Source organism: Papio anubis, chromosome 1 (genome assembly GCF_008728515.1).
Source record: "Papio anubis isolate 15944 chromosome 1, Panubis1.0, whole genome shotgun sequence".
NCBI classification, from domain to species: Eukaryota; Metazoa; Chordata; class Mammalia; order Primates; family Cercopithecidae; genus Papio; species Papio anubis.
In genome coordinates this window covers 149010693-149036797 of record NC_044976.1, presented here as the reverse complement: position 1 = coordinate 149036797, position 26105 = coordinate 149010693, and the positions used below count along the sequence as shown (strand labels likewise).

The following is a 26105-nucleotide window of genomic DNA, read 5'->3' as shown; positions in this document are numbered from 1 at the left end:
TCCACTGGTGTAACTAGCATGCATCCGGCTGGAAACTCAGGACGCTGCAGCTGAAACGTTCCGGCTCCGGCTCTGCGGGCGCGTCTAAGGCCGCGGCCGCGGGGGCGCAATGGGAGCGGCGCGCGTAGGGTTGGTGGACTGTCACTGCCACATCTCCGCCCCGGACTTTGACCGCGTATGTGAGGGCGATACGGGGCCCGAGGGAGCGGGGATGCCCCCGTCCTTTCCCCTCGTGTTAGCTTTGCTCTCCTCCCTTGGGATGAAACCCCATATCCCCCGCCCAGACCCTTGTTTATGGCCATATGACCTGCCCCTCATTTCCCTATTCCCTATTTAACCTCAGACATACCGATTTTTTTTTTTTTTTTTTGTGATTCAGTCGCGGTAAGCTATTTCCACAAGGCTTTTGTTTGCTCTTCTGAGTTCCTGAAATCGTTCTCCCACCTGCCCTTGGCTGGCCTGTTTTTCCTCTCGGGCCTGTCACCTCCTGGCTGAGATGCCACTTTTCGTGGGAAGCGGTCCTCGAAACGCGTTCAAATCCGGGAGAGGTCGGGCGCGGGCTCACGCCTGTAATCCCAGCACTTTGGGAAGCCAAGGGGGGCGCGGCGCATCTCCTGAGTCTAGGAGATCGTGACCAGCCTGGGCAACATGTTGACACCTCAGTCTCTACAGGAAAAAAAAAAAAAAAAAACAGAAATTAGCTGGGGATGGTGGCGCTTGCCTGTGGTCCCAGCTACTCGGGAGGCTGAGGTGGGAAAATCGCTTGAGCCCAGGAGGTGGAGGTTGCAGTGAGCTGAGATCACGCCTCTGCACTCCAGCCTGGGTAACAATGAGACCCTGTCTCAAAAGAAAGAAAGAAAGAAAGAAAAAAGGGGGAAAGGGGAAGGGGAAGGGGAAGGGGGAAAAATTTCACAAATGGGGGAGAGAGGCAAACAAAAAAAAAATACATGGTCGGGTGTGGTTGCTCTCACTTGTAATCCTAGCACTATGAGAGACCGAAGCGGGTGGATCGCTTGAGCCCGGGAGTTTGAGACCAGCCTAGGCAATGTGGTGAGAGCCTGCCTCAATTAAAATAACTGTTTTACCCATTACATGGGAAACTAGAGACTAACAATAGAGGAGTAAGGGGGGTTTTATTTCAGGAGAAAATCCTCCCAGGAGCTGACACTTAAGGCTGAGAAGACAAGGAGCCACCCAAGCAAGGGGCTGAGTGTATGCTAGTTAGGGAAACAGGTTGCAGGCCCCCAGACAAGCTAGAATTTGGCACATTTCAGTTGCCAAAAAGCTGAGTGGAGCTTGATGAGCTAGAAAGAGAAAGGCATGAAACAAAACTGGGGAGGTTTGCAGGGGATAGATGAGGTGGGTCAGTAAGGAATTTGGATTGCATTTGAAGCACAATGTGGATTCATTAAAGGGCTTTTTAAATTTTTTATTTATTTTTATTTTTTAGATTGAGTCTGCCTGTGTCCCCCAGGCTGAAGTGCAATAGCACGATCTCAGGTCGTTGCAATCTCTGCCTCCTGGGCTCAAGCAATTCTCCTGTCTCAGCCTCCCAAGTAGCTGGGATCATGGGTGTGCGCCACCACGCCTGGCTAATTTGTATTTTTTGTATTTTTAATAGAGACAGGGTTTCGTCATGTTGTCCAGGCTGGTCTTGAACTCCTGGCCTCAAGTGATCAACCCTCCTTGACCTCCCAAAGTCCTGAGATTACACAAAAATGGATAGGCATGATGCTATCCATTTTAACACCATTTTGCTGCTGTATAGCAAATGGATGGAGAAGAGTGGAAGCTATAAGACTAGTTAGGAGGCTTTTGCAGTATATAGGCAAGAGATGTTGGCTGTTGGTACTATGATGATAGCAGGTGAGTTTGAGATAAATACATGGATTCAAGATACATTTTAGAGACAGAATCCACAATAAGTACTGAAGAATTGAATGTGGCTAGCAAGGGAAAGGGAGGAATCAAGGATGACTCAGATTATTAGCTTGTGCTATAGGGAAGATGGTGGTGCTGGTTTACTGAGAAAAGGGAAGACCAAGGTCTGAAGTGGAGGTGGGGAGGTCAGCAGAAGGAATAGGTTTGTGAAGAGAAAATGAAGATTTATGTTTGGGGCATATTGGGAAACCTAATCCCATGCAAATGGAGATGTCATAATTTTTTAATGTGAGTCATAGGTTCAGGAGAGAATTATAAGCTAAAGATAAAAACTGGGGACTCAGGCTGGGTGTGGTGGCTCACACCTGTAGCCCCAGCACTTTGGGTGGCCGAGGTGGTGGATCACCTGAGGTCATGAGTTCAGCTTGGCCAACATGGTGATACACCATCTCTACTAAAAATACAAAAATTAGCTGGGTGTGGTGGCGGTCGCTTGTAATCCCAGCTACTCTGGAGGCTGAAGCAGGAGAATCACTTGAACCTGGGTGGCAGAGGTTGCAATGAGCTGAGATCGCACCATTGCACTGCAGTTGGGAGACAAGATGAAACTTCATCTCGGAAAAAAAAACAAAAAACAAAAAACTGGGAACTCAGCATAATGATGATATTAAAACCATGAGAGGAAGTGAGATCACTCAAGGCAAGTGCAGAAAGAGGAGCAGAGGTTCTAGAATCCAGAAAGAGGAAGGGGAGCCAGTCAAGGAGACTGAAAAGTAGCCACCAATGAGAGAGTGGTATTGCAGAAGCGAAGAGTGGAAACCATTTCAAGAAGGAAGGAGTAAGCAAATGAGAGATTCTAAATGCTACTGAGGAGTAGAGTAAGATGAGGACAGATAAATACCCTGTATATTTGACAATAGAGGCTTCCGTTTTAGTGGTGGGAACAGAAGCCAGACTTTACTGAGAGTAGGAGTAAACAGGAGGTGGGTCAGTGTAGGCTCTTTGCTTTCCACTACTCCATTCGTTGCTATCATTGTCATTCTTTGTGATGCCACAACTGCATTGACATATACAGTCCAAGATTAGTTGCTTAGTATCTAAAATAATGGTAATTTCTTATGCTTGTTTTAGGATTTGGATGATGTGTTGGAGAAAGCCAAGAAGGTAAGTCAATATTTGTAATTGCTCTTTTGGTTTTTTATTTTAACTATCATTTCAAGCAAAAACAGCTTGAAATTTAGATATACTACCTTGAGGTTGTTTCAGTAGTTTATAGTAAGTAGCATTTTTTATTTTTATTTATTTATTTATTTATTTATTGAGATGGAGTCTCGCTCTGTCACCCAGGCTGGAGTGCAGTGGCGCGATCTCAGCTCACTGCAACCTCCATCTCCCAGGTTCAAGTGATTCTCCTGCCTCAGCCTCCTGAGTAGCTGGGACTACAGGCACGTGTCACTGCACTCAGCTAATTTTTGTATTTTAGTAGAGACAGGGTTTCACCATGTTGGTCAGGCTGATCTCGAACTCCTGACCTCAGGTGATCTGCCCACCTCGACCTCCCAAAGTGCTGGGATTACAGGAGTGACCCACTGCAACCAGCCAGTGTTTATTATTTATAATTAAAATAGAGACAAGGTCTAACTATGTTGCCCAGGCTGGTGTCAAACTCCTGAGCTCAAGCAATCTACCCACCTTGGGCTCCCAAAATGCTAGAATTATAGGCATGCGGCACTGCTCCCAGCCTAAGTAGCATTTATTAAGTGTTTGCTACATGCCAGACACTGAACTAAGGCCTTTCTCGACTTTACCTCATTCAGTGTTTCACAGCAACCTTCTGAGGAAATTACTAATTTGTAGCCAACCATTCCCCATTTTTATAGATGAGGAATCTAAGGTCTAGGGATTAGTAACTGGTCCAAAGACATATGCTAGTGAAGTGATGGAGACGAGTTAGTCTGAATTCAAAACATGTTCCTATAGCTACCATGCTCAACAGCGCTATGGAACAAATTGGTCCATCTTTCAGTTTTTAAATTCACATGATTTTGGAGATCTGGGTTATATTATGAAAGTTTTCTGAAATGTTTTGATTTGCTTAGAAAAAGTATTTTTTTTTTTGGAAGTGTTTATGAAATTCACTGTAACTAGCATTCTGTGACCATCTCAGAAAATAACACAGCCAGAAATGGTTGTAGTGCATTTTTACATACAGGTAACTTTCACTGTGGCACTTAATTAGGAATGTGGGCTTTGGACATATATAGACCTGATGACCCTGAGCAAGTTATTTGACATCCAGAACTCTGTCTCCTGATCTATACAGTAGACTACAGCCTACTTTACAGGTTTATGTAAATTAAATGAGGCAATATTTATATTGACTGAACATAGGGCTCAAAACATAGTAAATACTCAATGATAGCCCTTCTGATTGTATTGATGAAGCATGGGTGAACAAGGATAACTAAAATGCAGAGAAAACTTTAAATTTTGATATATTTATATTAAATGTATATTGTTTGGAACTCTATTCTTTTTTTTTTTTTTTCAGGGCAATGTTGTGGCCCTTGTGGCAGTTGCCGAACATTCAGGAGAATTTGAAAAGATTATGCAACTTTCAGAAAGGTGCTACTTTTAATTAGGATTTTAAAGGGTTGCTAATAAGAACACAGTTATGACATCCAGTTTATAATATCAAAGATCCATTTTTAATGAGAATAAAGAGGAAAAAGCATTTTAGCATAGCCCTGAAAAGAGATTATTTTCTACTCATTCTTTTTTTTTTTTTGAGAGATGGAGTCTTGCTGTGTCACCCAAGCTGGAGTGCAGTGGCGCAATGTCGGCTCACTGCAACCTCTGCCACCTGGTTTCAAGCAATTCTCTGCTTCAGCCTCCCAAGTAGCTGGGACTAAGGCATGTACCACCAGGCCTGGATAATTTTTATATTTTTTGTAGAGACAGGATTTCACCATGTTGGCCAGGCTGGTCTCAAACTCCTGGCCTTAAGTGATCCACCTGGCTCAGCCTCCCAAAGTGCTGGAATTACAGACATGAGCCACCATGCCCGGCCTCTACTTATTCTTTAGAATACATTGTAATATACTAGTCTACTGTTCTTGCTTTCTCAATTGGTTCTACATTTTTAGGTATAATGGGTTTGTCCTACCATGCTTGGGTGTTCATCCAGTTCAAGGACTTTCACCAGAAGACCAAAGAAGTGTCACACTAAAGGTAACAGTCATACAAAACAGGAACCATTAAAAACAAACAAACAAAAGAATTATTTGACTCAGTAATCCTCCTCTTTCTAATTTATATTCTCAGGAAATAATCCAAAAGAAGGAAGCACTACCTTCTTTAACGAAGATATTTGTTGCAACATTATTCGTAATAGAGAAAAAGTAGAAACAGCTTAGAGGTTCAGAAATAAAGGAATCATTAGTTAAGTCGTAGAGTGTTAAATGTAATGCATTTATAGAAAATGAGGATTATAAAGTGTATATAGCACATGGAAAATGCTTACTCTATAATATAGGGAGAAAAGCAGGATACCAAATAGCGTATTCACTATGAGTGACATCTACATAAGCATATATTCATAAGGAAAAGACTGGAGAGAAAACACAGAAATGATAGTAATTGTGATGATCTGTTAGAAATATGTGTAACTTTTTTCACTTTTTTTGGTACTATAGTCATGTTGCTTTGGCAAAAAAAAGTGATAGAATATCTAGAAAAAGAAAGATACAAATTCAGAGGTGCTATATACTATTAGGGAACAGATGAGTTCAAGTAAGTAGTATTATCTTTGAACATAGAACCATTGTTACAGGATTGCTCTCCAGCTATTAAATTGCACTGATTTTGTACCCGCTCTGGAAACATCCTACCCGCACGGTCTTACTGACTCACAATAGTCGGTATGTCTTATATTTCACACTTGTCTCCTGACTCAGCATCAGGAAGATCCACAGTTTCATGAGTGCTTTATTGCATAATGGGCTTGATAGCACCATTTCAAAGAAGTAATGACTTTTTGTTACCTATGAATAAATTGAGATATAGTGCCATTTAAAAAATAATCATGTAGGCCGGATGCAGTGGCTCATGCCTGTAATCCCAGCACTTTGGGAGGCTGAGGTGGGTGGATCACGAGGTCAGGAGATTGAGACCATCCTGGCTAACATGGTGACACCTTGTCTCTACTAAAAATACAAAAAATTAGCCAGGTGTGGTGGCATGCACCTGTAGTCCCAGCTACTCAGGAGACTAAGGTGGGAGAATCACTTGAACCCAGGAGGCGGAGATTGTAGTAAGCCGAGATTGCTCCACTGCACTCTAGCCTGGGCAACAGAGTGAGACTCCATCTCAAAAAAAAAAAATAATAATAATAATAATGTATCTCTGTTCCTATATTAAGATACCTTAGGTAGCTCTACTTATTTCAAAATAAAATTCATGACCGGGCGTGGTGGCTCATGCCTGTAATCCTAACACTTTGAGAGACCAAGGTAGGAGGATCACTTGAGCTCAGGAGTTCAAGACCAGCCTGGGCAACATGGTGAGACTCCATCTCTCAAAAAAAATAAAATAGAAATAAACAAAATAAAATTCATTCATTTCAGGTAAAAATGTTTATCCTGGAGATATCCTGAATTGTTAAATATGATAAAATTAGCTACCTTGCCAGATAGTCACAATTCTACAAATGTGGAATCATAGCAAGGCAGCGCTTCTTTCTTTTATGTGGGGATTTATACTAATAGACATTCATTTAGTTAGGTAGTCAACCAGTGTGTACTGAGCACCTGCTACATGCCAAGCACTGCTGTCAGCACTGCAGACCCAATAATGAGTAAGATCCCTCTCATGGAAGCTAGATTCTAGATGGTGCAGACAGACAGTCAACAATTACATCAACAGGAAAACTTTTGATAGCACTAAGTGCTTTGAAGACAGTAAAACAAGTTTATGTAGTAGGTGTTGTGGATGCTGGTTGTTAGATGATGTCATCAAGGAAGGACTCTGGTAGTGACAATTGAGCTGCAACCTGAATGTTACAAAGCAATTGGCCATGCAGAGAGAGGATCAGGGTGTTCTATGCAAAGGAAACAGCAAAGCACAAAGGTCCTAAGGTAGGAATAAGCTCAGTGTAGTCAAGAAACAGAAAGAGGGCTGATATGGCTAGAGGAAGAGAGGAAGTGATAGTGGTAAGAGGGATGGGCAGAGATCTCATACAGGACCTTGTTGGATTTTAGTTTACATGCAGTGGAGGGTTTAATGTGAGAAGTACCAAGATGTAATTTATGTTTTAAAAAGATCCCCTCGGCTCTGGCAGTAAAATGAGTTTAGTGAAGAAAAAAAAAAGATCCCCTTAGCTTTGGTATGAAGAGTGAGTTTTGAAGAGGGCAAAAAATGAAAAGGGGAAAAAGTTAGAAGGCTACAAATGATGGTGGATTAGACCAGAGTACTAGCATTGGAGGTACAGAAATGACTGGATTTGGCATATATTTGGCGTTAATATAGAATTGATTGGACTGCTTAACTTACCAAAGCAATTAATATGCCAACAGTATGATAGGTACTTCTTTTTTTTTTTTTCTTTCTGAGATAGAGTCTTGCTCTGTCACCCAGGCTGGAGTACAGTGGCGCCATCTCGGTTCACTGCAGCCTTTGCCTCCCTGGTTCAAGTGATTCTCATGCCTCAGCCTCCTGAGTAGCTGGGATTACAGGCATGTACCACTACACCCGGCTAATTTTTTGTATTTTTAGTAGAGATGGGGTTTTGCCATGTTGGCCAGGCTGGTCTTGAACTCCTGGCCTCAAGTGATCCACCTGCCTTGGCTTCCCAAAGGGCTGGGATTACAGGTGTGAGCCACCATGCCCAGCCGATAGGTAATTCTTGATTATCAAAGCAGATATGAACCCATCAAATGTTGTGATAATCCTCTGGAATAGACTAGAGATGAGCAGAGTTAGCCCTGTTTTATTCCAGTTGCACTTGTAGTCCATACTGCAGTTTAGTTTTCTCCTGCTAATTAGATTATAAACCCCTTTGAAACAGGAAGTATGCCTCTTTGCATGTTTACAGGCTTCTAAAATATGTGGTACAAAGCTAGGTATGTAGTAAGTATTCATCAAATTAACTTGTTTTATAAGATGAATTGCCTAGCATCACACAAATCCTTTTAACATATTCCTGAATTAATTAATTCTTGCAATAAATATTATTACCAGGCACAGTTTAGGCACTGGGGATGAACCACAATGAACTGTGGTGAACCACAATTCACTGGTGGCATTCTGCTGCCCCTCCATGCAGGGTATTCGCTCTCTAGTTAGCTACTGTTTCTACTTGTCCCACTTCACTAATTTCTGTTAAACACCTGATCCCTGTTCTAAAGGTTCTGAAGAGTAAACATTTTCTATAATAAAAAAATCTATTGTAATTATTTAAAATCATTCTGAATAAATCTCTTTGCTTTGATCCCTTTTGCCCTCCTTCCTTCTTTCATTCATTCCCTTTTTTGTCCCTTCTTCCATTCTTCCTTCAGCAGCATGGTGGAAACAGCATGCATGAGCTTTGAAGTCAGAGGGACCTGGCCTACGGACTTCTGTGATCTGTGGCACATTACTTACCTTCACCAAGTCTGAATTTCCTCATTTGTAAATGATAAATAATTATATAGTAGTATTATGCCCAATCATAAAGTATAGGGGTATATAATCTTTTTTGTACAAAAACTGTAATAGGGTGGGGTGCTATGGCTGACTCCTGTAATCCCAACACTTTGGGAGGCCGAGGTGAGAAGACTGCTTGAGGCCAGGAGTTGGAGACCAGCCTAGGCAACATAGCGAGACCCCATCTCTACACAAAAATTAAAAATATTAGCCAGGCATGGTGGCACATGCCTGTAGTCCCAGCTACTCAGGAGGCTGAGGTAGGAGAATCATTTGAGCCCAGGAGATCAAGGCTGCAGTGAGCTATGATCGCACCACTGCACACTCCAGCCTGGGTCACAAGCTGAGACCCTATCTTTAAAAAAAAAAAAAACACAAAAGTATAATAGAACCATTAGCTGTTAAGGAACTTAAGACCTTCTGAAGGGAGTGGGGATAGAACTGAGGGCAGAAATAGACCTATAAATAGCCTTATAAATATGTTTACACCTACTAAAATGAAATGACAAAGACCACACACACAAATGCATTTGTACATATTAAGTAATATGAATTACATTCTACTATTAAGTTTTATTTATCATTCTTGACTTGCTGAAAGCTTCCAAATCTATTTTATTAAGAGTTTGAATAGTCTCACTATAAATCTGTTTTGCTTTTTCATAGATAATACATATTCCAAGAGGCATGGTTTTTTCTTCATCTAATCTTCCTCCAAGCGCGTAATTTCTGTGACTCAGGCTTTCTAAGTGTTAGACATTTCCTGGGTGATTTCTCCTACTTCTCCAGTCCCTCTGAGATCTCAGAGACATAGAGTAGTTTGGATGTGTGATATGGAAAAAGCTTTACCTAGAACTGTTTAACCTACTCAACTTGTCAAATAGCTTTTCTGACATCTAGGGTCATATACCCATCATTTTTCATGACAATGTTAATTCTTCTTCAAGTCCACTAGAATGTATTTCAAGTCTACTAGAATATATTTCAAGGCCTTAACTTACCTTCCTTCATCTTTGTTCTCTCTCATAGTGGTAAAATCTACTCCTGTTCCTCTATCATCTGCTTTACCTTCCTTTTCTTAATTCTGTCTTGTTCTGATTATCCTCAGGAGAAATACTTTGCAATCTATATATCCTGAAACTAAAATGTGCAATATAGTCTAAAAGGTATCTAGAAGCAATTTTCCATATATTTGTTTTCCCTACCTAAGAAGGGAACCCTCACAGGGCAAATTATCCTCAGTGGAAAAGGTAATATCATTGAAACTAATGGTACACAGCTACTTCAATATTTAACAAACATATATGAGATACTCATTGTTTATATTGCTGGGCATTTAGGACAAGTAGTCAAAGCAGGACTAAAGACAAATGAAATCAGTGAAAACAGTGCAAAGAAAGTATGGGATTATTATTATAAACTCACCAACCAGACGAATTCTAAGGGGAGAACACAACAATGCAGTCGCAAAGCTCACATGTAAAGATGACTCCCTGGTGGTTTGCCTCTCTCTTTCTTAGTGATTTCAGAATGTCCAAATGCCTCCTAAATGTCAGGAAATACCCCCTAAACAGAAGGCAATATTTAAGTGGTGCTCTTCATAAAAAGTCATATTCTTGTAACCTGAATGGGTATGGGATATGTTTCTACTCAAATTTACAGGTAGAGGTACTCACCATTATAGAAGGATTACTATTGCTAGTTCTTTGACTGCTTAAATGGATTAAATGTATGTAAAGCACCAGGATAGTGTAGCACCTAGCACATAATAGGAGCTTGTGAAATAGCAGTTCCCTTCTTCCATTTTAACAATTTTACTTTTTTTCTCCCAGGATTTGGATGTAGCTTTGCCCATTATCGAGAATTATAAGGATCGGTTGTTGGCAATTGGAGAGGTAAATACCCACTAGCTGATCAAACGACTTCTAATTCAGACTTCTATATGATATATGAAAATAATTTTTAGTTCAGTATTGGTGATTATAACTGACTTGTATAATTGTGTTCACCCCACTTAGCCAAATAATAATTTGTTGATACTTCTTTAATAAGCAAGAAAGCTTGGGGATGAAACAATCAAAAGCCTTGCCATAGACCTACCTTAATTGGAGAAAAATAATAGCATTTCTAAATACTTTGCTTTCTTTTCTTGTGCTTAAATATGGGTCCTTGCTCTGGTGAGTTAATATAGTATCTATAATTCTTCATAAGTAATTTAGAAACACACTTTAAATGGGCTAGAGTTTGTAATTAAAGAACTTTTTTATTTAAATATTTATAATTGTGATTTTTTTTTTGAGACAGAACCTTGCTCTGTCACCTAGCCTGGAGTACAGTGGTGCAATCCCGGCTCACTGCAACCTCCGCTTCCCAGGTTCAAGTGGTTCTCCTGCCTCAGCCTCCTTACTAGCTGGGATTACAGGCATGCACCACCAACCCAGCTAATTTGTTTGTATTTTTAGTAGAGACAGGGTTTCACCATGTTGGCCAGGCTGGTCTTGGACACCTGGCCTCAAGTAATCCACCCACCTTGGCCTCCCAAAGTGCTGGGATTACAGGCATGAGCCACCATGCCTGGCCAATTGTGAAATATTTTTATTACTTGGTAATAAATTCCATTTTTAATTAAAGACGAAAGATAAGAATAACACTTAAATTCAAAATATAGATTATAGAATGCATGCCAAAATAGTCCCAGGAGAAGGAGTCATCTGTAGTCTGTGCCGTCCAATATAGTGGCCACTTAACAGCTCCTGAGCATTTGAAATGTGACTGCTCTGAATTGAGATGTGCTATAAGTGTAAAATACACTGTGTATTTCAAAGTTTTAGTACCAAAAAGGAAAAAAAAAAGACTGGTCATGCCTGTAATCCCAGCACTTTGGGAGGCCAAGGCGGGCTGATCACTTGAGGTCAGGAATTTGAGACCAGCCTGACCAACATGGTAAAACCTTGTCTCTACTAAAAACACAAAAATTAGCTGGGCATGGTGGCGGGCACCTGTAATCCCAGCTACTCAGGAGGCTGAGGCAAGAGAATCACTTGAACCTGGAAGGCAGAGGTTGCAGTGAGCCGAGATTGCGCCACTGCACTCCAGCCTGGGCGACAGAGCCAGACTCCATCTCAACAAAACAAAACAAAACAAAGGAATATAAAATAACTCAATATTTTATATTGGCTACATGTTTAAAATAATAATATTTGGGATATATTGGGTTAAAGTATCTTAAGACTAATTTCACCTGTTTTTGTGAATATTTTTAATGTGGCTACTAGAATTAATATTTTTATGTGGCTTGCTTTTCTGCCTCACATTATATTTCTATTGGATAGCGTCAATCCAAAGATCTCTTTTGAGGTTCCTTAAACCTAAATATGTAATATCTTTTATTTTTCTGCTCTAGGTTGGACTAGATTTCTCCCCTAGATTTGCTGGCACTGATGAACAGAAGGAAGAGCAAAGACAAGTCCTAATCAGACAGATCCAATTAGCCAAAAGACTAAATTTGCCTGTGTAGGTTAATTATTTTTTTATGTTAATAGCTATAGAGCAAATTAAATAATGATCAGAGTTCTCCTGAAATGGAACTCTACATTTATCTTTCTCTGAACTACTTTAGTAGATCAAAAACACTACTTTCAGGGTGGTACTTAAAAGACATGTTGTTGTTGTTAAACAGAAATGTGCACTCACGCTCTGCTGGAAGACCTACCATCAACCTTTTACAAGAGCAAGGTATTTCATTTCCTGAGAAAAATAGGCCTAATGTTCAAGTTTGACAATTCCAGTTTATGTTCTCACAAAGCAAGCCATGTTTTAATCTGATTTCTTGAAGGGCAGGGGCAAGAAGGGGGGTGAAAATCATCTAAGATGATGTTGCAGGTCAGGCTATTGTTTACACAGTTTTCAATGTAATTATCATATTTCCCAGGCCCAGACAGATTAAATGAAAAGTTGAATAAAATAATTTATGTCCCTGAATTTAAAAATTAGCACCTTCATAAAAAACAAAGCAAAGCAAAATTAGCAGCTCCAGTTTCTTTTATTTATTTATTTATTTGTTTATTTTTTGAGACAGAGTCTCACTCTGTCACCCAGGCTGCAATGCAGTGGTGCAATCTCGGCTCACTGCAACCTCTGCCTCCTAGGTTCAAGCAATTCTCCTGCCTCAACCTCCCATGTAGCTGAGATTATAGGCACCCACTATCATGCCCAGCTAATTTTTGTATGTTTAGTAGATCTAGGGTTTCGCCATGTTGGCCAGGCTGGTCTTGAACTCCTGACCTCAAGTGATCCACCTGCCTCAGCCTGCCAAAGTGCTGGGATTACAAGAGTGAGCCCACTGTGCCCAGCCTATTTTATTTTTTGAGACACAGTCTTGCTCAGTTCCCCAGGCTGGAATGCAATGGCACAATCTTGACTCACTGAAACCTCCACCTCCTATGTTCAAGCTATTCTGCTTCAGCCTCCCAAGTAGCTAGCAGTACAGGTGTGCGCCACCACACCCAGCTAATTTTTGTATTTTTAGTAGAGATGGGGTTTCATGATGTTGGCCAGGCTGGTCTTGAACTCCTGACCTCAGATGATCTACCCACCTCGGCCTCCCAAAGTGCTGGGATTACAGGCATGAGCCACTATGCCTGGCCAGCAGCTCCAGTTTCTTAATCAGCTCAGTCAGCTGATTAATGAGGAAAAGGTTAAAAAAAGAAGGGCTATCACACAGCAATCACATTGGGTCACTGTTTTGTATGTTTTCCAGCTGCTGCTTCAGAAATGCAGGATTTACAGAAATGCAGAAATACAGATTTTGGCCATCATATATAAACACACTCTTTTTTGTTTGTTCCTAAAGTAAATTTACATCTTATAGCATTATTTTTCAATATTTTAAAGGTGCCATCTACAGTAAGAAATATAGTTTATTTTGAGACTCATATTTACATAAAGAAAGCTAACAAAAGTTTAACAAGCAATCCATATATGTGTATGTATAGGTATGTGTGTGTGCTACATACACACCCATATATACATATAAGCACTCATTATTGGTTGTGACCTACTAAGTTGGTTTCGTAACTTACTTATGGTCATAACTCTCTAATGGTCATTCATACCATTTGAAAAAACTCTGTCAAATAATAAAGTAAATGTAATTGCCTGCAACTAGGAATCAGTGATGAATAGTTCTGAGGTCACTGAAAGCATGATTTTTATGCAGGCTGAGCAGCTACCCTTTAAGAACTGGGGATAGTTTTATGAAGCCCACTCTATGGAATTTGTGTCACTTAGTTCCCCATTTCTTCTTTCACTAGCATTTTTGTTAAGATAATCCATTTGACTGCCTAAAAACCTCCTGTGAGAAACAATTAGACAGCTCACAGACTTCTAGAAAAGATGTGATGGTGCAGGAAATTTATATTTGTCTTTAAAATTGAGTATTTCTCCTTTTTTTTTTTTTTTTTTTTTTTTGAGACTGGGTCTCACTCTGTTGCCCAGGCTGAATTGCAGTGGGGCAATCTCTGCTCACTGCAACCTCTACCTCCCGGGCTCAAGAGATCTTCCCACTTCAGCCCCACAACTAGTTGGGACTATGGGCACACACCACCACACCCTGCTAATTTTTTGTGTGTATATTTTTAGTAGAAACTGGGTTTCACCATGTTGCCCAGGCTGGTCTCAAACTCCTGAGCTCAAGAGATCCTCCTACCTCAGCCTCCCAAAGTGCTGGGATTACAGACATGAACCACTGTGCCTGGCCAACATTATTGAATATTTCAATTTTATTCTGAAGATTAAGAATTTTCTCTCTCTCTGTCTGTCTGTCTGTCTGTCTGTCTATCTATCTATCTATCTATCTATCTATCTATCTATCTATCTCTCTATATATTTTTTTGAGATGGAGTCTCGCTGAATTGCCCAGGCTGGAGTGCTGTGGTGCAGTCTCGGCTCACTGCAACCTCTGCCTCCCGGGTTCAAGTGATTCTCCTGCCTCAGCCTCCCAAGTAGCTGGGATTGCAGGTTCCCACCACTACTCCCAGTTAATTTTTTTGTATTTTTAGTAGAGATGGGGTTTCACCATGCTAGTCAGGCTTATCTTGAACTCCTGACCTCAGGTGATCCGCCCACCTCGGCCTCCCAAAGTGCTGGGATTACAGATGTGAGCCACCACGCCCGGCCTATATATATTTTTATTAGTTTATTTTTTGAAACAGAGTCTCACTCCAATGCCTAGCTTAGAGTGCAATGGTGCGATCGCAGTTCACTGCAGCCTCGACATCTCAGGCTCAGGTGATCCTCCCACCTTAGCTTCCTGAGCAGCTGGGACTATAGGCCTGCACTACCATGCCCAGGTAAATTTTGTATTTTTGTAGAGACAGGGTTTCACTATGTTGGCCAGGCTGGTTTCGAACTCCTGGGCTCAAGTGATCTGCCTGCCTTGGCCTCCCAAAGTTCTGGGATTACAAGTGTGAGCCACTGTGCCTGGCTTAAAATTTACTGTATTTTTATTCTACTCTTTGGACACTGTACATTTATCTACCCTTTAGAAGTTATAAAACCTCTTGTTTATATCCTAGTGACCAACATTTACTTAAAATTTCAGACTTCTCTTATTTAATTGGATTAATGGGAAATAAAATGGAATTCTGCCTTATCTTTCATTTTTGAAAGGTGCTGACAAGGTACTACTGCATGCATTTGATGGTCGGCCATCTGTAGCCATGGAAGGAGTAAGAGCTGGGTATTTCTTCTCAATTCCCCCTTCTATCATAAGAAGTGGTCAGGTAAATTTTGTCATTGAAACTCATCTAACACTTTATGAAATAAAATTTAAAACATGAGCTTTTATTACATACTTATGATACTATTCTAGTTACTTTACAAAAATTAATCTTAGGTCTCTACCTTACATATATATAAAAATAAACTCAGAAATTAATCAAAGACTTAAATATAAAACCAAAATAAGGCCAGGCACAGAGGCTCATGCTTGTAATCCCAGCACTTTGGAAGGCTGAAGCGGGTGGATCACCTGAGGCCAGGAGTTTGAGACCAGCCTGACCAACATGGTGAAACCCTGTCTCTGCTAAAAATACAAAAATTAGCTGGGCGTGCTGGCATGTGCTTGTAATCCCAGCTACTCGGGAGGGTGAGGCAGGAGAATCACTTGAACCAGGAGATGGAGGTTGCAGTGAGCCGAGATCAAGCCATTGCACTCCAGCCTAGTCAACAAGAGCAAAACTCCATCCCAAAAAAAAATAAAAGTAAAAATTCCTAGAGGAAAACAGGCCTTAATTTGTGTGACTCCTTGATTAGGCTGTGGCGTCTTAGATAGGTCATTAAAATCGTAACCAAAGAAAAAATTTATTGGACATAATCAAAATTAAAAATTTTCACAATAAAAAATTTAAGACTTTTATAATTCAAAGTACATTATCACAAAAGTGAAAATACACCCTTAGAAAGATAAAAAATCTTTTCAAACCATGTATCTGATAAGGGTCTAGTATCTGGAATATATAAAGCACCATTACAACTCAATAAAAAGACATAACCTGATTAAAATATGTGCAAATTATTTAAATTAGATATGTCTCTAAAGAAAACATGCAAGTGGCCAATAAGCTCATAAAAAGATGCTCAAGCTCATTAGCCATTATGGAAATAGAAATCAAAGGTACAGTGAGAGATACCAGTTTATGCCAGTAAGTTTGGCAGTTCCTTAGAAACGTAATAAAATTACCATGTGACCCAGCAATTCCACCCCTAGGTAGATACCCAAAAGAGATTAAAACATATGTCTACACAGAAACTTGTACATAAATGTTTATAGCAGCATTATTCATAGTAGCCAACAAGTAGAAACAACCTAGATGTCTGTCAGCCGATGAATGGATGAATAAAATGTGCTATATCCACACAGTGGAATATCAAGTCATAAAAAGGAATGAAGAGGAATAAAGTCATGAAAAGAAATGAAGTACTGAGTCATGCTACAGCATGGATGAACCTTGAAAACATTATACTAAGAGAAAGCGACCAGATAAAAAACCACATCTTGTATTATTCCATTCATGTGAAATGTCCAGGTGAGGCAGATCTATAGACACAAAATAGATTAGTGGTTTCCAGGATTTTGAGGAGAAGGATAATAGGGAGTGACAGCTAATGGGTATGGGGTTTCTTTTTGGGGTGATGAAAATATTCCAGAACTAGATAATGGTGATGATTGTACAATTTTGTGAATATAGCAAAAAACACTGAATTGTATACTTTTAAAGAGTGAATATTATGGTATGTGAATTACAGCTTTAAAACTTAAAAAATTAGGCTGGGCGCAGTGGCTCACACTTGTAATTCCAGCACTGTGGGAGGCGGGCAGATCACAAGGTCAGGAGATTGAGACCATCCTGGCTAACACGGTGAAATCCTGTCTCTACTAAAAAATACAAAAAATTAGCCAGACATGGTGGCAGGCACCTGTAGTCCCAGCTACTTGGGAGGCTGAGGCAGGAGAATGGCGTGAACCTGGGAGGCGGAGCTTGCAGTGAGCTGAGATCGCGCCACTGCACTCCAGCCTGGGCGAAAAGTGAGACTCTTTGTCTCAAAAAAAAAAAAAAAAAAAAATTAGCCAAGTGTGGTGGTGTGTGCCTGTAGTCCCAACTACTTAGGAGGCTGAGGTGGGAGGATGGCTTCAGCCCAGGAGATGGAGGGTCCAGTGAGCTGAAAATGTGCCACTCCACTCCAACATGAGTGACAGAGCCAGACTCTGTCTCAAAAACAAACAAAACCCTTAGATTTATAAACATAAAGCTTTGAGTGCCTTAAAGTGGATGTTAGAAAGAAACACTGAATGTGGTGAGGGTGGAGAAACAACAGAAATCACTTCCTTGTCAATGTTGGCATGTGATAACAGATGTTTGGATTTCTGCTTGCTGGGTATACCTCATTTTTGCTGTGGTTACTATTTTTTGGTTTCCCTAGAAGCTTTGGATAACTTCTAGGAATTAGTGTTTATATTTTAACATAACTTTTAGTAGTGGAATTATGAGAACATCCAGTTAGCATTTATCAATTGAATTGTTTTTTTGAAGCAGAGTCTCACTCTGTCGCCCAAGATAGGGTGCAGTGATGTGATCTTGGCTAACTGCAATCTCCGCCTCCCAGGTCCAAGTGATTCTCCTGCCTCAGCCTTCCGAGTAACTGGGATTACAGGCATGTACCACAATGCCTGGCTAATTTTTAAATTTTTTTTTTCCACTCTTGTTAGGCTGCAGTGCAGTGGCATGATCTCAGCTCACTGCAACCTCTGCCTCCTGGGTTCAAGTGATTCTGCCTCAGCCTCCCAAGTAGCTAGGATTACAGGCGCCTGCCACCACGCCCAGCTAATTTTTGTATTTTTAGTAGAGATGGTGTTTCACCATGTTGGCCAGGCTGGTCTCAAACTCCCAACCTCAAGTGATCAGCCTGCCTTGGCCTCCCAAAGTATGGGATTACAGGTGTGAGCTACCACAACCGGCCTATCAATTGAATAGTAAAAAATAATTTTTTTTTTTTTAAATCCCAAAGTATGGGATTATAGGTATGAGCCACCACACCTGGCTTAATTTTTGTATTCTCAGTAGAGATGGGGTTTTATCATGTTGCCCAGGCTGGTCTCAAACTCCTGGTCTCCAGTGATCCACCCAGCTCAGCCTCCCAAAGTACTGGGATTACAGGTGTGAGCTACCACAACCGGCCTATCACTCTGTTGCCCAGTCTGGAGTACAGTGGTGCAATCTCGGCTCACTGCAACCTTGCCTGGCTAATTTTTGTATTTGTATTTATATTTTATTATTTGTTTATTTTTTTGAGACAGAGTCTTGCTCTGTCGCCCAGTCTGGAGTTCAGTGGCATGATCTCGGCTCACTGTAACCTCTGCTCCTGGGTTCAAGTGATTCTTCTGCCTCAGCCTCCTGAGTAGCTGGGATTACTAATAGGCGCCCACCACCATGCCTGGCTAATTTTTGTATTTTTATTAGAGATGGGGTCTCACTATGTTGGCCAGGCTAGTCTCGAACTCCTGACATTGTGTTCTGCCTGCCTTGGCCTCCCAAAGTTCTGGGATTACAGGCGTGAGCCACCACGCCTGGCAATTTTTGTATTTTTAGTAGAGACGGGGTTTCACCGTGTTGGTCAGGCTGGTCTTGAACTCCTGACCCCATGATCCACCCGCCTCGGCCTCCCAAAGTGCTGGGATTACAGGCGTGAGCCACCGCGCCTAGCCTAAAGCATAAATTTTAAGTTCTTGCAGAATAAAATGCATTGTTAGCATGTCAATTTAATGCTCTTTTTCTTTATTTCTCATGTTTTAAACTTACCTGCTTTTTCTTTTCTCTAAGAAGCAGAAACTTGTGAAACAGTTGCCTTTAACCTCTATATGCCTAGAAACAGATTCACCTGCACTAGGACCAGAAAAACAGGTAAATAGTTTTCTAATTTCTATATTATTTAGATTGTATCTTTCATTTGAGTTCTTTTCAATTTAGCTGTGTTTCTCATTATAGTGTAAATACAGTGGAATCCTCATATGGTGCTAGATTAAGGGCTTGTATTAACTTTATTTCAGGTCTTTCTAAATATAGCTGTTGTGCTCCAGAGAATATTATTTGATAATGGAGCATGTCCTAATGTATGTAATAATAAGAGTCAAACCAGTATAGTAAAAGGTACAGTGTATGCAGTCAGAAAGACAAATTCAAATCCTCTTGTCTACCTACTAGCTGACTTTGGGCAAGCTACTTAATCTCTCTGAAACTGCTTTTTCATTTATAAAATGTGGGTAAAATAATAAATACATTAAAATATTATGGTGGGCTGGGCACGGTGGCTCATACTTGTAATCCCAGCACCCTGAGAGGCCAAGGCAGGCGGATCACCTGAGGTCAGGAGTTCGAGACCAGCTTGACCAACATGGAGAAACCCTGTCTCTACTAAAACTACAAAAAAATTAGCTGGGTGTGGTGGCACATGCCTCTGAAATCACACCTACTCAGGAGGGTGAGGCGGGAGAATTGCTTGAACCCGGGAGGCGGAGGTTGCAGTGAGCCAAGATCGTGCCATTGCACTCCAGCCTGGGCAACAAGAGCAAAACTCCGTCTCAAAAAAAAAACAATTATGGTAAGTACTATATGACGTAATGTATGTGAAAGTGCCTAGCAGTATCCGGTATACAGTAGGTACTCAATGAATGTTCATTTTTCCTCTTTTAGTTAGCATGTTATAATGAAGTTCTATTTCTTTCAATACAAGTATTGATACAGTCATGGGTTTATTTATGATCTTTGCTGTTAGTATCTCTTTTTGTTATTGTAAGCCACAAAGAATCGTAGTTTAAATTTCACTCTCTTTAATATTACTACTATTTTAAATTATAATTTTCTGAAAGTAAGCCACAGTATATGCTTTATTTGCTTTAGGCAGTACCTATTACAATGACCTCCCAATATGCAGTTTAATAAGTGCCTCTGACTACCCGTCAGACCTGTGTCTCTATGCGTGCCAAATTCAGAGAATTAGCACTCAAAATTTAGAGGTTTGGGACCAGTAGCAATTATTATCAGTTTATTCAGAAACTATGATTATATGTGATTGCAGTGTGAGTTTTACTAATTGATGTTCAATAATTTTTTTTTTTTTTGAGACAGGGTCTCACTCTGTCACTTAAGCTATAGTGCAGTGGTGTGATCACAGCAACCTTGACTTTCTGGGTTCAGATGATTCTCCATCAGGCATGTGCTATAATGCCTGGCTAGTTGTTTTTGGGTTTTTTGGGTTTTTTTGTTTTTGTTTTTGAGACAGAGTCTTGCTCTGTCGCCTAGGCTGGTGTGCAGTGGCGCGATCTCAGCTCACTGCAATCTCTGCCTTCCGGGTTCAAGCAATTCTCTTGCCTCAGCCTCCCTAGTAGCTGGGATTACAGGCTTGTGCCACCACACCTGGCTGATTTTTGTATTTTTAGTGCAGATGGGGTTTCACTGCATCGGTCACGCTGTTCTTGAATTCCTGACCTCAAGTGATCCGCCTGCCTTGGCCTCCCAAAGTGCTGGGATTATAGGCATGAGCCACTGCACATGGCCATTTTTATATTTTTTGTAGATATGAGGTTTTACCATGTTGCCCAGGCTGGTCTTGGACTCCTGGCCTCAAGGAATCCTGGCCTCCCAAAGTGCTAGGATTATAGGCGTGAGCCACTGTGCCTGACCTTTATTTTTATTTTCTTTGAGACAGGATCTCACTCTGTGGCATAGGCTGGAGTACAGTGGCACAATCATAGCTTACTGCAGCCTCCACCTTCTAGGCTCAAGTGATCCTCCCACCTCAGCCCCCACCTCCAGTAGCCGCCCAGGCTGGTCAATTACATATTTTTATAAATCAGCTATTATAAGAATGTAAAGCTGGGTGTGGTGGCTCACACCTGTAATTCCAGCACTTTGGGAGACTGAGGCGGGTGGATCACCTGAGGTCGGGAGTTCGAGACAAGCCTGACCAACATGGAGAAACCCCGTCTCCAATAAAAATACAAAATGAGCCAGGCGTCATGGTGCACACCAATAATCCTAGCTACTCAGGAGTCTGAGACAGGAGAATTGCTTGAATCAGGGAGGCAGAGGTTGCCGTGAGCCAAGATCACGCCATTGCACTCCAGCCTGGGCAACAAGAGTGAAACTCCATCTCAAAAAAAAAAAAGAAAGAAAAAAAGAATGTAAAATATAGAGGAACGGGAAAGTAGAGGATCACACTAGTTTTTCCTGTTTTGGTGTAGGACAGAATGGTACAAAATTGTCACTTTGATTAGTATAAAATGGAAGGAAAGGACCTAGCATTATTCTTCCTAAACAGGAATAAATTTTGATGGCCATTGTAAGTCAGTTTTATATTTATATTTAGTTGATTTGACAAAAAAATGTGAGTTTTTGGCATAGTGCCTTGTGCAAAGTAGGTACCAGTTGAGAGCATCCCTAATCTGAACATCCTAAATCCAAAATGCTCCAAAATCTAAAACTTTTTCATCATCAGTGTTGCACTACAAATGGAAAATTCCACAAATGAGTACTTAACAAAACTTTATTTCATGCACAAAATAATTTAAAATACTGTATAAAGTTACTCTCAAGCGATGTGTGTAAGGTGTATATGAAACATAAATGAGTCCAGGCACAGTGACTCATGCCTGTAATCCCAGCACTTTGGGAGGCCAAAGCGGGCAGATCACCTGAGGTCACGAGTTTGAGACCAGCTTAACCAACATGGAGAAACCCTGTCTCCACTAAAAATACAAAATGAGCCGGGTGTGGTGGAGCATGCCTGTAATCCCAGCTACTCGGAAGGCTGAGGCAGGAGAATTACTTGAATCCAGGAGGCGTAGGTTGCAGTGAACTGAGATTGCACCACAGCCCTCCAGTCTGGGCAACAGAGAAAAAAAAAAGGGAGAGAGAGAGAGAGAAATGAATTTGTGTTCAGAATTGGTCCACATCCCCAAGATATCTTGAGATGCATATGCAAATATTTTTAAAATTCTAAATTTGAAACCCTTCTGGTTCCAAGCATTTTGGGTAAGGGATACTCAACCTGTACTCAATAAATATTTTTTGATAAATGAATTTCTTAACCACATATTATTTTTGTTAAGTAAAATGTGTCTGTTATAGAAAGTTAGAAAACACAGAAAATCATAAACAAGAAAATAAATCATCTACCACCCAAAGGTTACCACTATAATATAGTAGCTAAGTCCATAAACTCTGAAGTCAGATTGCCTGGGTTTAAACCCCAGCCAGGCTACTTACTAGCTGTTTGGGATTCCTTCTTATCTATGAAAATAGGGATACTATTAATAATAGTACCACAGAGTTATTTTGAGGATTAAATGAGAAATTCCGTGAAAAGCTTAGAACAATGCCTCATCTACAGAAAACACTAAAGTTTGTGTGTTCTTTCAGACTTTTTTTTTTTTTGACATAGTCTCACTCTGTCACCTGGGCTGGAATGCAGTGGCACTATCTCGTCTCACTGCAACCTCCGCCTCCCGGGTTCAAGCGATTCGCCTGCCTCAGTCTCCCAAGTAGCTGAGATTACAGGTGCCTGCCACTATGCCCAGCTAATTTTTTGTATTTTTAGTAGAGACAGGGTTTCACCACGTTGGCCAGGTTGGTCTCTAACTCCTGACCTCATGATTTGCCCGCCTCGGCCTCCCAAAGTGCTAGGATTACAGGCGTGAGCCACCATGCCCAGCCTTCTTTCAGACTTTTTTATGTTCATTTATGTATGCACATATATTTCATAAAAACAGGATTAATTTGGACATATTATTTTATAACTGATCTTTATGTGGTAAACCTCTGTATATATATTTTTTTGTTAATTTTTTTTAATAGAGACAAGGTCTCACTATGTTGCCCAGGCTGGTCTCATACTCCTGAGCTCAAGTGATCCTCCCACCTCAACCTTCCTAAGTGCTAAGATTACAGGTATAAGCCACTGCACCTGGCTGAACCTCTGTGTATATTAATAAACATACTTTGCTTCATCATGTTTAATAACTGCATAATATTCCAGTATGTGAGTTTACCATATTTTACTTGATATTGGTCATCTAGATTGTATTATAAATAACATGATTAACATAAATCTTTGTGCCCATTTTTAATTTTTTTTTAGGCTACATTACCAAAGTGGGTTTTTGAAATTTTTAACAGTAATGTTATTCCTCTGAACATTATCATCCTGAGTAGATGCTTATTGATAGTAACTATAATAATTTATTTCATCAAATCTAAATGCTACTGATTGTAGAGGCACCATTGTTTACCATTGTTTTATGACCATTAAGACAGAAAAAACACTGCCAGTTATACTATGAAATACCACTGAATCTAAATGAAATATACTATATCAATTTCAGAGATGTTAAAATAGGGGAGGAAATGCATCTTAGAATCAGTGAAACACCAGTACATAATCTATTTCATCTTTCCAATACATGTTGGCAATTCTTGAATCAAACTGTCATGTAGCCTGTGAGGTAGGCGGCCAAGCAGCAGAGCAGTGACCTTTTACAAGCATTCATGTAAGCAACAAACCAAAGGACAGTTAATCCATGTGTCAGGCAAGTGTTACCAAGTGTTCACTGTTTGCAGACTTCTTCATGTGCTAGGAGCTAGGGACTTCAATTGTTAATACCACAGGGTTCTTTTCAGGAGCGGCGTAGATTTACAATCAACATTGCAGCCATGCCTCCCTCCCAGCCCTCATCCCCATCTAAAAAGGAAAAAAAAAAAAAAGGAACCCATCAGTTGTTTTTACCAACTCATTTTCTTCTGTTTTATCTATAGTCTCCAAGGATCTGCTTCCCTTCAGTGTCATGTTTGACAGGGTGTGTCTGCTGTCTTGTTTCAGGTACGGAATGAGCCCTGGAACGTTTCTATTTCGGCAGAATATATCGCCCAGGTGAAAGGGATCTCAGTGGAAGAAGTGATAGAAGTGACGACACAGAATGCATTAAAACTGTTTCCTAAGCTCCGACACTTGCTCCAGAAATAGCTTCAAAACCATCCATTACAAAATCTAATCAACTGCAGGGGGCAGCATTTGAAAAATAGAAATGTTCTGATGAAGAATCTGAACTAATTAGAAGCTGTTTTATAGGGTTATAGAAGATTATAATTGTAGAGAAATATTTCTCTTAGAAATAAAACTGGTCTTGGATCCTGAAACCCTGGGTTCTGATTCTAGCCTTGTGCTGCTTTTCAATTAGCCGAGTTCTAGCAGGATATTGGGAAAATACTGCTACTTCTTACATTGCCCTTTTATATAGAACCAGCATCTGAACTGAAACCATTGCTTCTGGGAATGGGAAGGGTGGCTCCCACAGGAAGAGTATAAGCACTCCTGTGATAAGAATGGAGTAGGCGAAGGTATGGTTTTTTTGTTTTTTTTTTTTTTTAGATGGAGTTTCGCTCTTGTTTCCCAGGCTGGAGTGCAGTGGCACGATCTTGGCTCACCTCAACCTCTACCTCCTGAGTTCTAGCAAGTCTCCTCCCTCAGCCTCCCAAGTAGCTGGGATTACAGGCATGCACCACCACTCCTGGCTAATTTTGTATTTTTAGTAGAGACAGGGTTTCTCCATGTTGGTCAGGCTGGTCTCGGACTCCCGACCTCAGGTGATCCGCCCACCTTGGCCTCCCAAAGTGCTGGGATTACAGGTATGAGCCAATGTGCCGGCCTAAAGTGTGATCTTACCACCTAATTTTCTTCCCATAGGATTTAGCCAGTGAAAGGAGAATGTCTGGTTTTCTATGCTATCAGAAATCTCTTTTCTAGGTTTGTAAAATTGAACTTTTAGTACTTTGAATTATTTCTCTTTAAGATAAAAATGCATAAGGTTTTTACACTTATCTTAGATTTTTGACTTACAAGGCCAATGGTTTAAACAATCATTACTAAATACCAAGCCCAATGTTTAGTTAATACACCAATTTTAAGTTGTGGTCCGAATTTTGTCAACATATTTAGAATGTAAATGGCATCATTTAAAGTGTTTCTTACTTCTCTGTGAACAGTAGTATTTTGTATTTTTAAGTTTAAAAATGTTAGTGTAAGCCAGGTACAATGGCATTCGCCTGTAGTGCCAGCTACTCAGGAGGCTGAGATGGAAGGACCCTTTAAGCCCAAGTTTGAGTCAGGCCTGGGCAACATAGTGAGATGTGAGAACCTCTCTCTAAAAAAGTCAATAAATAAAAATCTCAAAAAAATTAAAAATCTCAGGTGTAAAAACAGTTCTGTAGATAGATGGTAGTGATGGTAGCACATCAATGTGAAGGTATTTAATGCCACTGAACTGTGCACTTATAAAGAATTAAGATGATAAATTGTATGTTATGTGTATTTTACTACAATTTTTTTTAAAATATAGTTTTAACAGATGTAGTCAATATCAAAATTTGGGTATTTAATCTTGTTAAATTATATAAGCAGCAAATGCTGGAAAAAGTACCTGTCATAGAAAAAAATAAACTTCCTAAATCAATGTGATTTTATGAAATAGATCTTCAATAAATATTTTGAAATGAATTCATTTATCGAAGAATCAAAACTAGGGCAGATTGTCCAAACCAGACTAAGAAACAGAATAGGGTATTTTATGAGATATTTCATGACTCATCAGCACGATTATAAATGAAATTCCTACATTTAACAGGAGATTATATTAAAACCAGACTTTTAAGCTCTCTTCCAACTCATTTCTTTTTCCTGTTTCCTACCTCCTGTACACATACCCTTTGTCAGACTCTTACCATTAAATCCTTTAAGGTTCAAGTTAAATTACTTCATCTCGCCTCATCACCGCAGCCAGACGTGATCTTTGCCCTCTAAATTGTTTAGCCATTTTCTTCATTTATTCATCCATTTGTTTGTTTCAATTATTAAGCCCCTCCTATAGGTTGCCCACTAGTCTAGGTCCCTAGGTTACAAGGAGGAATAAGATATGGTCTTTGCTGTCAGTTCAC

General features: G+C 40.3%; 1 protein-coding gene across 5 annotated transcripts; it reads left to right on the top strand.

The window, feature by feature from the left end:
* The first annotated feature begins 15 nt into the window (after positions 1-15).
* TATDN3 (TatD DNase domain containing 3) lies at positions 16-25624 on the top strand. Of its 5 annotated transcripts, none has more exons than XM_009199030.2 (10): positions 16-175; positions 3013-3045; positions 4433-4506; positions 5028-5112; positions 10395-10457; positions 11966-12075; positions 12242-12297; positions 15232-15344; positions 18945-19022; positions 23995-25624. In XM_009199030.2, the coding sequence occupies exons 1-10, from the start codon at positions 110-112 to the stop codon at positions 24136-24138; spliced, it is 822 nt and encodes a 273-aa protein (XP_009197294.1). In that variant the 5' UTR covers positions 16-109; the 3' UTR covers positions 24139-25624. The 5 variants fall into 5 exon arrangements, with proteins under 5 accessions (XP_009197294.1, XP_003918843.1, XP_031511673.1 ...); XM_003918794.3 differs by having other exon boundaries at positions 18942-19022; XM_031655813.1 differs by lacking the exon at positions 15232-15344.
* Positions 25625-26105: the final 481 nt, after the last annotated feature.

Bases quoted from the DNA above. Each gene is read 5' to 3' on its own strand.
- TATDN3 (XM_003918794.3), top strand. From the start codon at position 110: ATGGGAGCGGCGCGCGTAGGGTTGGTGGACTGTCACTGCCACATCTCC. The intron at 10,458-11,965 runs GTAAATACCCAC...TTTCTGCTCTAG, and splicing joins GGTTGTTGGCAATTGGAGAG to GTTGGACTAGATTTCTCCCC. The intron at 12,298-15,231 runs GTATTTCATTTC...CATTTTTGAAAG, and splicing joins CAACCTTTTACAAGAGCAAG to GTGCTGACAAGGTACTACTG.